The 13327-nt window shown below is 39.3% G+C and overlaps 1 protein-coding gene across 1 annotated transcript in view; it reads right to left on the bottom strand.

The window, feature by feature from the left end:
- COL9A1 (collagen type IX alpha 1 chain) overlaps window positions 1–13327 on the bottom strand; it is a gene marked incomplete at its 3' end in the record, with an annotated part of 97506 nt that overhangs the window by 23485 nt on the left and 60694 nt on the right. Inside the window, exons 25-30 of the mRNA XM_083350620.1 lie at window positions 10256–10309; window positions 8818–8862; window positions 4838–4891; window positions 4661–4714; window positions 1475–1528; window positions 641–712 (exon numbers count right to left, since the gene is read on the bottom strand). Coding sequence (XP_083206746.1) covers window positions 641–712; window positions 1475–1528; window positions 4661–4714; window positions 4838–4891; window positions 8818–8862; window positions 10256–10309 — 333 coding nt within the window. The remainder of the gene's footprint in view (window positions 1–640; window positions 713–1474; window positions 1529–4660; window positions 4715–4837; window positions 4892–8817; window positions 8863–10255; window positions 10310–13327) is intronic.

The raw sequence follows: 13327 nt of genomic DNA on the forward strand, positions 1-13327 counted from the left end.
AATGGGCGGGGCATCCCCTGTGGTGCTGCAACATCACTAAGAGTACTCTGATATCCCCCACAGCCCCTCTGCAGATGCTGCAGAGTAACACACTTCAGAAACAGAAAGGTCACCTGTAGAAGCCTGGAAAGAAACAGAAGGTAAATTCCACAAAACAATTATCTGAAAAACTTTTGCAACAACAGAGGTTCTAGTCGTACAGGAAACAAAGAATTGCAAGGTGGGACAAAGGATTATCAGTGGTTTGAAATTATTACAGAAGAGGACGGAAGGGACTTGAACCAAATTTGGCTCAGGTGCCAAACCAGGCAGCCAGTACTTTAGGAAGGACACAGAGTGAGAACCAACAAAGGCTATATTTCGGCTTATTTCTCTTGTTGAAAGGTTTACACTAAGGACTCTTTCGCTAACAGCAAGATGAATCGTTCTGTCAATATTTAGCAAAGGAGAAATAGACCGGGGGGGGGGGAATTAAAGGGGAATAAAAATCTTTTCATTACACAGTACAATAACTCTCAAGGAACGCTGCAAAGAAAACTTGATACGATAATTTCATAACCTTCCATTTTTTCCCCTTCCAGTGGGTTTAAAGGTGGCACAAAGTCAAGTGAGCAGCATCCTCTGACTTGCATCTGCTTACCCTATTGCCTTTAGCACCTGGCAGTCCCGGGGGACCAGGTAAACCTGGCAGTCCAAGGTCTCCTTCTGCACCCTGTGAAAGCAATCAGAAATGGCAGGGGCTTTAGAGCACTTTTACACAGAAGAAAGGGAGAGTTGAGAGAGACCACCGGTTTTTGGATTAGACTTTTCTTACAGCTGGCTGTGCATCTCATTCAAAACAGTAGGGTGGGTTGAAGTCTGGAGTTGGCTAGAAGATGAATGGCTATATAAATGGTTTAAATAAATGAATACGTACTTTGTTGTGATTTGCTTCTTCAGGAAACAGCACCTTCTTGATCTTATCAATCTGCTTAAACAATGGGGTCTTTATGGATGTGGGGAAATGCTACAGCCCACCCAAGCCTAGGGCGCATTCCCTTCTAACAGAGAATTCTTTCAGAGGCTGAATATTGAAACTGGCCTCCCAGCAGAAACCGCGCAAATGAAATCCGAATAGTTTCAAAGAAGGTATTCATGCTGGGTAACTACTAGCAAACAAAAAAAAAGGTAGCCTTTCAGCATTCCTGTATGTGAATATTAAAACCTAACTTCGCTCTGCAAGGAGGGAAGGAGCTTCTGATACTAACACATAAAAATGTTAGTTAAAAAAAAGTTAGTTAAAAAAAAAGTAGATTTTTTTTTTTTAGGAAGTTTAAATCATGGATGGGGCAATTGAGCCGCGAGCTGAAACGAATGAAGCTGACAATGGTCCCTATTCACATTTCGTCTTTTCACATCCTGAAGAAATGACCTGGTTAACACAAACCCTTGACCAAGCAAACTCATGTGGTGAAAGTCAAGACTGCCTGCTTACCGTTTTACCTGGTGACCCTGGAGGACCGGCGGGGCCTGGCTCACCTCTGCTACCCTTTTGGGAAACAAAAATATTGTTGAAGTAGAAATAGCTACATTTCTTGATGTAAAATTGCTCACTTTGGAAGAGTAATAGTAAATATTTCAGTAAAATCAAGCAATTTAAAGACTTCTCATCGCACAAAGAAGCACAATAGGGAAAAAGAAAGTTATTGCAAACTCCCCCTCCTAGAATTCAATTATATGACAAAAATAATATAGTTAATTAAATAAGAGAGATAGCTAATAAATGTATACATGCTTTTTTTAAAAAAAACTCATATTGCAACTCTTCCAAGAAACGGTTTAATAGCAATGCACAGAGATATATGTAAAGTCACACTAGCTTCTTGAGACTGTTATACTACATCAGGGTTGCCAGAAACCAGGCCACGCAAACAAGCGAAGCCCCTTCCACAGGATGCAGGAAGCACACAAAACCACACCCCCTCCTGTCCGCGGAAAAACCTTTCTCCATGGAACTAGTCCCTGGTGCCCAAAAGGTTGGGGGCTGCTCTTGTACATGACTAATTGTTAAAAAGGCATGCAATTTGGAGAAAGCAGTGCAGGATTCTGCTATCTCATCTGAAATGACTCTCTGCTTGAGGAATGCCATATAATCATAATCATAATCATAATCATAATCATCCATAAATGCCTATTTAGCAACTTCTTGTGGAGGCCCAGAGAATTTGTCCCTGCAAGAGTCATGATACACTATATAGGAAAATGTTTGCAAGGTAGCTACTTTAAATTGATTGATTGGTTGATTGATTGATTGATTATGTGAAAAGCCAAATCATTTTCAACTCCAAGTGACAATACAGGTAGGTTTTCTCCAAGAAGATTTATCCCTAACCTGTTCCTTCACGTGTCCCATCACAGTCCCTTAGTATACTCATTGCCTGTAACTGAGTCCATCCATCTTGTGGTTGGTCATCCTCTTTTTCTCTTTCCTTCCACTTCCAGAGCTAGATTTTATAATTTGGACAAATAATTTGAGCCTGGTTATTTGTGCTTTGAATGAGAACTTAGGGTTGACCTGTTCAATGATACATTGCTCTACATTCTTGGCTGTCCGTGTTATTCTCAGGAGTCTTCTCCGAAACCAAATTTCAAAGGCATAAGATACTCTTCCTATCCTGCTTCTTCAAGCTACTTTTGGGGAGCCACTATTAGGCAAAAATCAGAAAGAGTCTGATAGCACCTTTTCAGGTCATGAAATATTATTAAAAGGCATACTGTAAACTTTCAGGAGCTGTAGATTGCTTCATTAGATACAGCAATGACATGAATTTTAGCTCACAAAAGCTTATTCCTTTTAATATTAGGGGTTTAATCTGAAAAGAGTATCAAAGTCCTTTTGATTTGGGGTTGCTATAAACTAACATGGCTGCCCTCCTACAATGATCATTTGCAATTTCACTGGCTGTCCATGTACATTACAATTATAAATTAAAGGGATTAGATTTATCTATGCTCGATGCATAGTATATGTAAGTATTTTCTAGTCAAAGGATCATGCTCAGCCTTTGAACTGCAAACTGGAAGCTATGCAAAAGTAAAAAACAAAACAAAACAGGGCCAGAATAAAAACTATAATTGATTGGATTTCATTTGCATTTAATTAAAATGAATCATAATTAATATAGTTACTATCCAAACATATATGTATTTCATATTTCCCGCCTTTTCTTAAATTAAAACCTTTTGGAGAACTCATAGCTTCCGGGAACTGTTCTAGAATGTGGGAGTCAAATTCTGAACTTCAATTTATTGAATATAACTTGGCTTTTAAATTCATTTTGAAAAGGTTGATGACCTTGTAGCCTTCCAGATTATGTACAATGTGATTGCCAAAATTCCAAATAATCTGCCTAACTACTTTCGAAGGCAAACTCTGGACAAGCCTTGTGAGATAGCTTTCCTGGTTTTCTTTCTGTGAAGTATAAAATAGTCTTTGCTTGAGGGTGATGGAAAAAACAAGACCCATAACCAAAAAATTGTGTTTGTGCATTAGTCAGCATGGTAGCATTTGCAAGAAAGTTACTAGTGAGTTGTACATCACCAGATGAGAAGCACAACAAGAAAGCCTAATTCTAACCTGGGTTATGTATTAACACAACTAGATTGGAACAATAATACAGAAGTAATGTGCTGCATCTCAACAATATGTGGAATCACTTTTCAAACAAGGCTCAGCTTGGAAATTGACTAGAAAATAAATGGACACCAATGCCTCCTTGATTGCCTGCCTTCAAATAGACTGTGGATTTTGTAAATGTAGGGTAAATTTCAAGGACATCCCATATAAAAGGATATACATATCAAATGACTTTCCTACAGGAAGATCAAGAATGCTCACTATATGTTTAGGTTTACAGAGGTATAAAAATAAGTACATGATCCTCAGCTTGAGTTCTGTCCCTTACATTGCATTTTATTTCCCCCTTTGAATACAATTCAAAGTTTATTTCCCTTTTTAGTCGCATCCACCGAGGTCCAGAAAAATTGAAGATGGATTTTCCCCAAGGGTTGCCCAAAGTGAGTCTCCTCCCTTTGCTTCCTGAGGGCAAACAAACAGGGAGAATGAACTTTTTCTGGGGCCGTGCCTCAGTTGTGGAATATCACCTCTAATTCCATAAAGTGCGAGGCAGTGACATTTATTTCCATCCAGGGATTTTAATTCAGCGGTTGCTGGATTTTTACAGACAATTAGTTCACCTTTATTTTTACTGCAGTGCCTTAGTTTTAATGCAACTTGTTTTTAACATATGTTTTGCTGCATAGTGACGGGAGCGAGGATGAGTAAAACAGAGCAAGACACAGAAAATAAATGCAAATCAAAACAAAGGTACTCTCGCAAGGATAGGGAGTGGGTACTTCTGGAATTTTCCCCGTTTATAAATTACTTCTCATCAGAAAGTGATTTCTTTTAACCAGTGCTATTTTTGTAAAAAAAAAAAAAAGGTGCCGGAACTCACACGTGTCATACAACCCGCCTTGCCTACCCTACAATGTTCCATCCAAAAAAGGTGCCGGAACTCCGTTCTGAGCGTTCTATGAGGAAAAAAGCCCTGCTTTAAACAGCCAGGATCAGAAAATCCAGAGCCTCAGTCTAAACCAAAATCCAAGCAAGTGAACTTACTGATGGTCCTTTGGGTCCCAGGGATCCTGGTTCTCCTTGTGGTCCTTGTTCTCCCTATTGGCGGGATTGCAGGAACAATACACAGTATATATTTAAAGATTGATATTTCAGAAGAAGAAAAAATGCAAGTCTTCTGGTTAAAAAAAAAGGTTACACTTGAGATAGAAATGATCTTACAGATTTGCCCGAATTTCCCATCAAGCCAGGTTTCCCAGGAGGACCAACATCACCCTGTTGGAGAAAAAAATATTTTAGCCCCTTTAAAGCATAACAGCCACGCTCAGGCCATTTCAGTGGCAGGATAAGGCACTTAACCAGCCCACCTTATTTAAAAATCTTTTTCACTAGTCTTTATTTCTCCATCTCTGTCTACTTTTTCCTTATTTGACCACATGAGATACGTTCGAGTAACAGGGTCATTCTCTGTTCCGTTTCCACCTCATCTACAATGAGATTGAGAGCAAACTTAACAAATTATTTTTCTATGTCTAGACCGTTCTGAACCATCTTCCATTTTTTTCAGAGTAGTTTTTGTTTTTCTGTTGTAACTAACAATGCATAAACTTGCTTTTTAATCCAGTTCTGTAATGCATTCGCTACCTTTAAATGAACTGATTGTGTGCTTTCCTTTCATTTTACATAAGTGAGGGCTGTCCAGGTCTCTGGATTCCAACTCCAGCAGGTGCTTTATTAGCTGCAGAAGACAGCCACGCATTCCTGGAAAAAGTCCCAGTTGCTTTTAGGTCGCAGAAAGGCGTAATGGTTGCACCCCTCTGTGCTCCAAAGTGCTATTTTTATATCAAATCCAAAGGGCCACACAGTCATAATATAATTGCCCTCCATTCTTTTTCTAATATTAGATACAATTAATGATATAGCTATATACTACTAAAACTCTCCTTCCTGTAATCTTTCACTGGGCAAAATTATATATAGGGCAACAGTTTTTGAACAAAAGTATCTTAAGTGGACTAATTTAAAGAATCCATCCAAAAACTTACTTCGTCCCTCCCTCACATTCCTTCCTTCCTTCCTTCCTTCCTTCCTTCCTTCCTTCCTTCCTTCCTTCCTTCCTTCCTTCCTTCCTTCCTTCCCATGCCTCTCTCCTTCCTTTTTCTCTTTCTAATGCTCTTTCCTTCCTTTCTCCCTCCTTCCCTCCTTCCCCCTTCCCTCACATTCTCATCCCTTCCTTCCTTCCTTCCTTCCTTCCTTCCTTCCTTCCTTCCTTCCTTCCTTCCTTCCTTCCTTCCTTTCTTTCTTTCTTCTTTCTTTCTTTCTTTCTTTCTTTTTTCTTTCTTTCTTTCTTTCTTTCTTTCTTTCTTTCTTTCTTTCTTTCTTTCTTTCTTTCTTTCTTTCTTCTTTCTTTCCTTCCTTTTCCTTCCTTCCTTCTTTCACCTGCCTGCCTGCCTGCCTGGTTGCTCACCTTGACAATGAGGTGGTTCTGCAGCATGCTTTCTCTGGTCACCATGACTCCGATGGAATTGAATTTGGTTAATTTTATAAAATATTTTATGAAACAAACATAGCATAGCATTTGTGTCGAAAACATTGCAGCACTTCCGGGTTGAAAGGATTAGCTAGTGGCATCACTGTTGCCTAAGGGATACCCAATTGGGGGTCCCCAACATGTTTTGGAGCAAAGGGTCTGAGCTCAACCAAACCCACGGCAGCTTCAGGTTCAAACACAGGCTTGCTAACCTCCATCCCAGCATCCTAACCTTGCGTACTCCAATATAAAAATAATTACAAAACAGCTCACAATATAATACGAAATGTCATAAAATATTTCCTGTGCTGATGTTTGACTATGACATGAATGTATCCTAATTTTTCCAGCGAAGGTAGTACATTAGAAGCTCCATCACTTTTGAAGCCCTTGAGCAATCTGGTAAGGACATATCTCTGAAATGATGACTCAAGGGGTCATGGGCTGTCTGGTACGTAATATTTGTCTCTCTTCCTAAACAAGGAATTTTTTAATAAATGGTTTATTCCAAGCCTCAGTACATAGCTATTAACCCTGTATGAATATTTCATTTTAAATGTGATTAAAACATTATTGGTCCCTCGGAATTTCCCAGGTGAATTTATTGATTGCATTTGTACCCCCTTGTAGCTTCTCTGTAATTTCACTAGAATGCACATGTTAAAATATTCAGAATCCAATAAAATCCAGGAAGATAAACTATAGAAAGCAAATATCCCAAATATGATGCAGAGAGTAAATCTAAAAAGAACTGTTGGATCTTTATTGCCTTCTGAAAGTGCTCTGTCTTCACTCTTTCCAGATGGCAAATGAAGTCTGGCTTCCAATGGGAGATGATTCCAAAGTGCTGGCACTGCCATAGATAAGCAACACCTCCAAAGGGAGAGCCACCAGCTGGGCATTCCGACAAGAATAAATAGGTCAGGCTGACTCATGCAAGCAAACACAGTCCCGAAAGTAGCTTGGTAAAAGCTTTATAGGTCAATACCAATACCTTAAATTGCACCTGGAAGCCAATAGAAATGCAGAGCACTAGCAAAGTGTAATGCTATCTGGCCAGTGAGTACAAGCTAATGTAAGGGTTGCTGCATTAACTTAATCAACTGAAATTTTGAAGTGGTCTTTAAAAGCAGCACCACGTACAGGATGTTGCAGTAGTTTGACCAAGTATTTATAAGGGCATGATTTACTGAAACAAATTCTCACACTCCAGGTAGACTAGCCAAAGCTAGGTGAGGCTCTCCTGACCACAGCCTCCACTTACTCTTCAAGTGTGGGCTACACGTTCAGGAGAAACACCAAGTCACTGACCTCCTCCCTCAAGGATACTGCTTCCTCAGCCAAGAGAGGTCACCAGGAATGATCTCAGAGCCAAGTCATCTGTTGCCAGCAGGGAACCAAGGATTCTATGATTTTGCTCCTCAGATTATCAAGAACATCTCTAAGCACTCAACAGAAAGTAGCTGGATTCATAAGGTGCTTGAGGCAGACCATCCAAATGGGTCCAACCTCGTGAGATATGGGCAGCTAAGTTATAGCTAGACTAGGAAATGATCCGACCATGACAAAGGGACAGTGGTACTAACCTCCAGATCCAGACCCCAAGGCAACTGCTGCAAAGTCAAAATGAGCTTAACCGTGAGATTACTGGGATAAGCCCTTAGTTGCTGTGAATCCTGAGCTCTTCCCAATCCAGCTCCCATTGCATGACATTTTAAGTTCCCCAACACCAATGGGAGAGTGGGGAGAGAGACTTCTTCAGTAGCCCGGCTGTGGAACATGCAATTTGGTTAGGCTTTCTTTTACGGCTTAGCACAGACCTAGGCATTTTATGCCCCCCCCCCAAGACCACCTTTGGCTGTAACTATCCATCCCATGTGAGGTCAATTGGGAAAAAGAATTCAAATGTAAATAAGTGCACCATAGGGGCAGGAGAAGAAGCCGAGTTGGCTAGTGTCTGTGGGAGAGCAAGGAGAGAAAACCCTTCCCTGCACCTGCACAGTGCCCACCCCTCACCTGGAGCAGTCTGAAGCATTGAGGTGAGGGACTTTGAGTACATCAAATCAGATTACATTAGTTCAGCCCTCCCTCCCCAACAGTCCCAGTTTCTCATGTTATGCCTTAGGAAAATTAATTGCCCACCCCAGGCTTAGCATGTCGTATCAACCAATCTGTTTGACTAATTCCTACCGCAGTTTAGCCTATTGCCCATATCCAGAGTAAATGGTTCTTTCCTTAACCAACTTAAGCATGCTGTATGAACACACACACACACAAACACACAAAATCTCACTTCAGTTTTGGCTTGCTCTAACACTGGGCTCATAGGGAAATAAAAATTCAGAGTCAGTAACTGTTTTAGGGTTTTTGAAAATAGTAACTTGTAAAAAATGGTAATCCCAGTAGACCCATTAATAAAGTCAAGCCTGAAAAGAAGCTGGTGTTTTGAATTTGGACTGTGGGAACTTTGATCTAAATCTCTGCTCAGCCGTGAAGCTGTCTGTCTAAATAAACTTTCTCTCCTTCGACCTTCTGCTCAGCACTCTAAAGAGGACACTGTAAATGAGATTGTTGCATTTAGACTCCCAAGAGAAGAAATAAACACTTCTTTCTGTAACAGTTCCATCTGTAAAGAGGATGGACTATTTCCAAATTTCCTAGGATGCTTTACCTTTGGGCCAGCAACACCTTTTGCTCCAGCAGAGCCAGCTAAGCCCTAAAAAATAAGCAGATATTGAAAATATTTGAAATATTGTAGTGAAATTTCTTAATGGAAATGTCAAAAGTTTGCTTTACTTTGTAACCATTTTTCTTGAAACCCTGTAAATATTAATTAATGAGGCTTCATATCCTCAAATTCACCAGGAACCTAAGAAGAATGAATGCTTCAATCCAGAATAAACAGGCACAAGGTAATTGATGTATCCTATTATAATGATAGATATGTACTGTATATGGCATGTCCAATCCTAATGACTTATTAAAAAGGTGTCTATTCAGATATGCATCAATTCAAAATAACCCAGCATTGGTAGATATTTCACAGAACACAGAAGAGCTCTTTAATGAGTTTTGGGAGAAGGGGAGGTCCTCAGTTTTACAAAATATTCATTTTTTAATTTATTCATTAGATCTTTATCCCACCTTTATTACTTTATAAATAGCCCAAGGCAGTGAATATACCAAATACTCCTTTCTCCTCCTATTTTTCCCGTAACAACAACCCTGTGAGGTGGGTTGGCTGAAAAAAGGGACTGGCCCAAAAGGGAATGGGACGACTCACTGTAGCCAGGTGGGTATGACCGGGAAGGTATGGCCATCTGAGTGCCACCAGGTGGGCATAGGTGAGTGGGCATGGCTGGGTTATTGCTAAGGATTAGGTGCAGCCCACTCAGGGTGGCTGACTTGCCTTTTCAGCCTCTTATGTTTTTACAGAAAGGAGTTGCATGGTCAACGTGCAAAATGAGTGACACTGATCTATTGGTTTTGCCTGGACTTGCATCAAAGAATTACTGTAGAAATTAAAAAGTGCCAAGATACTGCCTTATTTCATTCCTTTGAGGGTTTTTTTTTTTTGTTAGTAAAAATGTCATTTTTGGACTTGTACTAAATTACCGTCATGATCAACAATTGATGAAGGATGCCACTAATTTCTCTCCCAGACTGCCTTTGGGGATTGAATTAAAAGCGGTCTCGATGAATAGCTGAATGTAATGTATAACATACCCAAGAACAATTGACATATCTTTCTACAAGGACATCATGCTGCTCAAGTGTTGACTGATCTTCCCTAAAGACTTCTGTCCCTCATCAACTTTTTCCCAAGGTAGTACCTAGTGTGCAATTTGCTCCACCCAACACAGTAATCAGCCAGAAATTTACCAGTTTTTTTTTTCATTATTTGAACTATATTGAGCAATTTGCCAGACTGATTAACTTTTTAAGAACGATTGCCTTTCCTTTTTCCCACTGTATACATATACTATAAGCATGCAATTTGATTATTAAAATTTAAAAAAATCTGGCTCAATAAACATCCAGTTTTAGTTAGCTTTGAAATTTAACTTTGTTTACATTTTAAATATGCAAAAAATATAGAAAACACTTACGGGGATTCCTTGAATGCCTGTATCACCTGGAGGTCCAGGTTTGCCTTGTTCACCCTGAAAAAAAATACTCGTATTTCAGGTGAACTCCGAAGAAATCTTGGTAGAGAATCAAGCCATCTGCTTACATGGTATACAAAGCTGTATAGTAAGGATATAAATAGGTTTCCTACCTTTGGCAAATTCCATCCCTGCCACATACCTTAAATGTGGTATTAAGCAAATGATCCAGTTAAAGTAAATCACCAACATTCACCCAAGAAATAAGGACACAGCATGTAAACATCATCCTGCTAGAACAGGCTACCAAGTGTACTTCTGTATTTTCATAACAGGCAGGAAGTTGCCGCTGGAAAGATCATATTGAAGACATATGGACTTTCTACTGCAGGGGTCTTCAAACTTGGCAACTTTAAGACTTGTGGACTTCAACTCCCAGAATTCTGGCAGTTGAAGTCCTCAAGTCTTAAAGTTGCCAAGTTTGAAGACTCCTGTTCTACTCTATGCACTAACACTTGATAATTCAATCTTTATTTAGTGCTTGTAATCCACCAAACGGTCATTTTAAGGGAGCAGTAAAGACATTGTAAAAAAAATAGAATGCAGATATTATTCTTTTAATATGTAACCTAGTATGTAGATTAAATAATAATTAAGAGATGCCTGTATCTAGACCAATATTTCTCAACCTTGGCAACTTTAAGATGCGTGGACTTCAACTCCCAGAATTTTCCAGCCAGCGTAGATTGAGAAACGTTGATCTAGACTAGACAGAAAGTATGTATAATACTTGTCACAAAAGGAAGACAAACAGAAGAAAGCAGTAGCTAGACACATATCTTCCACTGCATGAGTGACAATCACTAGGACTTTCTATTATGTAGTGGGTTCTGGACTGCATGGAAGACAGCAGGCAGATGAGTACAGCAACAGCTCTTTATTGTGGTTAGGACTGTACTGAACAAAGGGGGTTACCTGTACCCCTTATATACCTTGCCAGGTACGCTCCCAGCCAATCCCTTCATCTGAATCTCCCGCCAAAAGCTAACCAGCCAATCCGGTAACGGTACAGCACCACCTGGTGGTATTTGCTGAGCTACTGCTTAAGCCCCATACATAACACTTTCACTGGCATGGATCCACCATTAACTCTTTGGGAGCAAACTCTTCATACCCATCTTAAGAAAGGGAGAGCTACTTTGACTGAGCAAGCTAGAGAAACAGGCATTTCCCTGTCTCAGAAAGTAAATGCTTGCAGGGGATTAATTAGAAAGATATAAATGGAGAGAGGTGAACTTGTACAGGAAATATCATTTATATATATCAGACTCAAGTGATACTGATCTTCTCTGAATCACTGTGTTGTGTACATGAAGATCCCATTAGTCACACCAAAGTGACACCAGTTTCAACATTTGTCTTCACGCAGTCTGGCTTTGAACAACTGGGTCACATACAGAGAGAGGGTTTTCCTTCCATTTAGTACACAGAATCTATATCTACTTCTGCCCAGAATAGTTCCAATTAGCTATAAAGGCTGGTGGGCATCTGTAGTTCTGTCTTCCATGAATTGGCAAATCTTCTCTGAAAGCCATCTATATTTGTTACCATCAGCACGTATTCTGGTATGCATGTATTTGATTTATATCCTATCTTCTTTGACCGTTCAAGGAGACTAAGCAGAAAATGGAGCTGTTCTGGAGACCTTTCAGCAGTTAATTGGATGATTTTATTCTACTTGATGATGATAGGATGCTCTGATTAATTTATGAATTGTTGAAATTAATAACTGTTACTATGGATATTTCCATGTTAAATACATTAAATTTTGGTTTACCAGGAACATTTTGGCTCATGCATTATTTTCCCAGGAGTCAGTGTGCAATACAGCAGTATACATGACAGGCAGACAAGCAACAATCAAACAGGTAACAGAATAAGATAGATCAATCAAATACAGAATGCTTTTTTAAAAAAAATAAATAAAACTAATGTGAAAACTGGTTACCAAATTAAAAAAAATACCTCACCAATTTCTTTTGATTTCCATTTCTTTTTTTTTCCCCCTATAGTATTCAGCCCACCTTGGCCTAAACGTAGCAAGTTTAAATATGAAAAATGAAACCAGGTTCTGATACTTAATAAGCATTATGTGATGAAATCATATTTGCCATCAGAAATTGTTGCATTCCTTATTTCATCTCTGTAAAGATAGGGAGTAGAAATGCCACTTGAGAATGTTCCTCATATATTTGGAAGAAGAAGAAGTTGTTTGGTGTGGAATTTGTGAGCCAGAGTCTTCACCATTCTGTCTTTAGTTGGTAACACTTGGCTTATTCAGTATTTCACCTGGACCATTTTTAGCTAAATGATTCTTGCACAAAAACAACCATTTCTATCTCTGGTCTTCAGTATCCAGTATATGTATGTATGTATGTATGTATGTATGTATGTATGTATGTATGTATATATTCTCCCCCTTAAATATCTACTATATTCAGAGCATATGTAGGATATATACTGCTCAAAAAAAATAAAGGGAACACTTAAACAACACAATGTACTGTATTTAATAGTAGGATGTCTTATTTTCTGTTCCCTTTATTTTTTTGAGCAGTATATATATATATATATATATATATATATATATATATATATATATATATATATATATAGAGAGAGAGAGAGAGAGAGAGAGAGAGAGAGAGAGAGAGAACATAATAGGATATATTCTGAATATATATATATATAGCCTTCTTTGCAAAGTTTTTCAGTAGTGGCTTGCCATTGCCTTCTTCCTAGGGTTGAAAGAGAGTGACTGGCCCAAGCTTACCTAGCTGGCTTTGTGCCTGTGCCTAACATTTACAGTCTCCTTATTTGTAGCCTGGTCCCTTAAGAAGTACCCCAAACAGCTCTCTGAATACAGGTATAGGTAAAGGTAAAGGTTCCCCCGCACATGCGTGCTAGTCATTTCCGACTCTAGGGGCCGGTGCTCATCTCCGTTTCAAAGCCAAAGAGCCAGTGCTTGTCCGAGGACGTCTCCGTGGTCATGTGGCCGGCATGACTAGACGCCAA

Source organism: Vipera ursinii (genome assembly GCF_947247035.1).
Source record: "Vipera ursinii genome assembly, chromosome: 1".
NCBI classification, from domain to species: Eukaryota; Metazoa; Chordata; class Lepidosauria; order Squamata; family Viperidae; genus Vipera; species Vipera ursinii.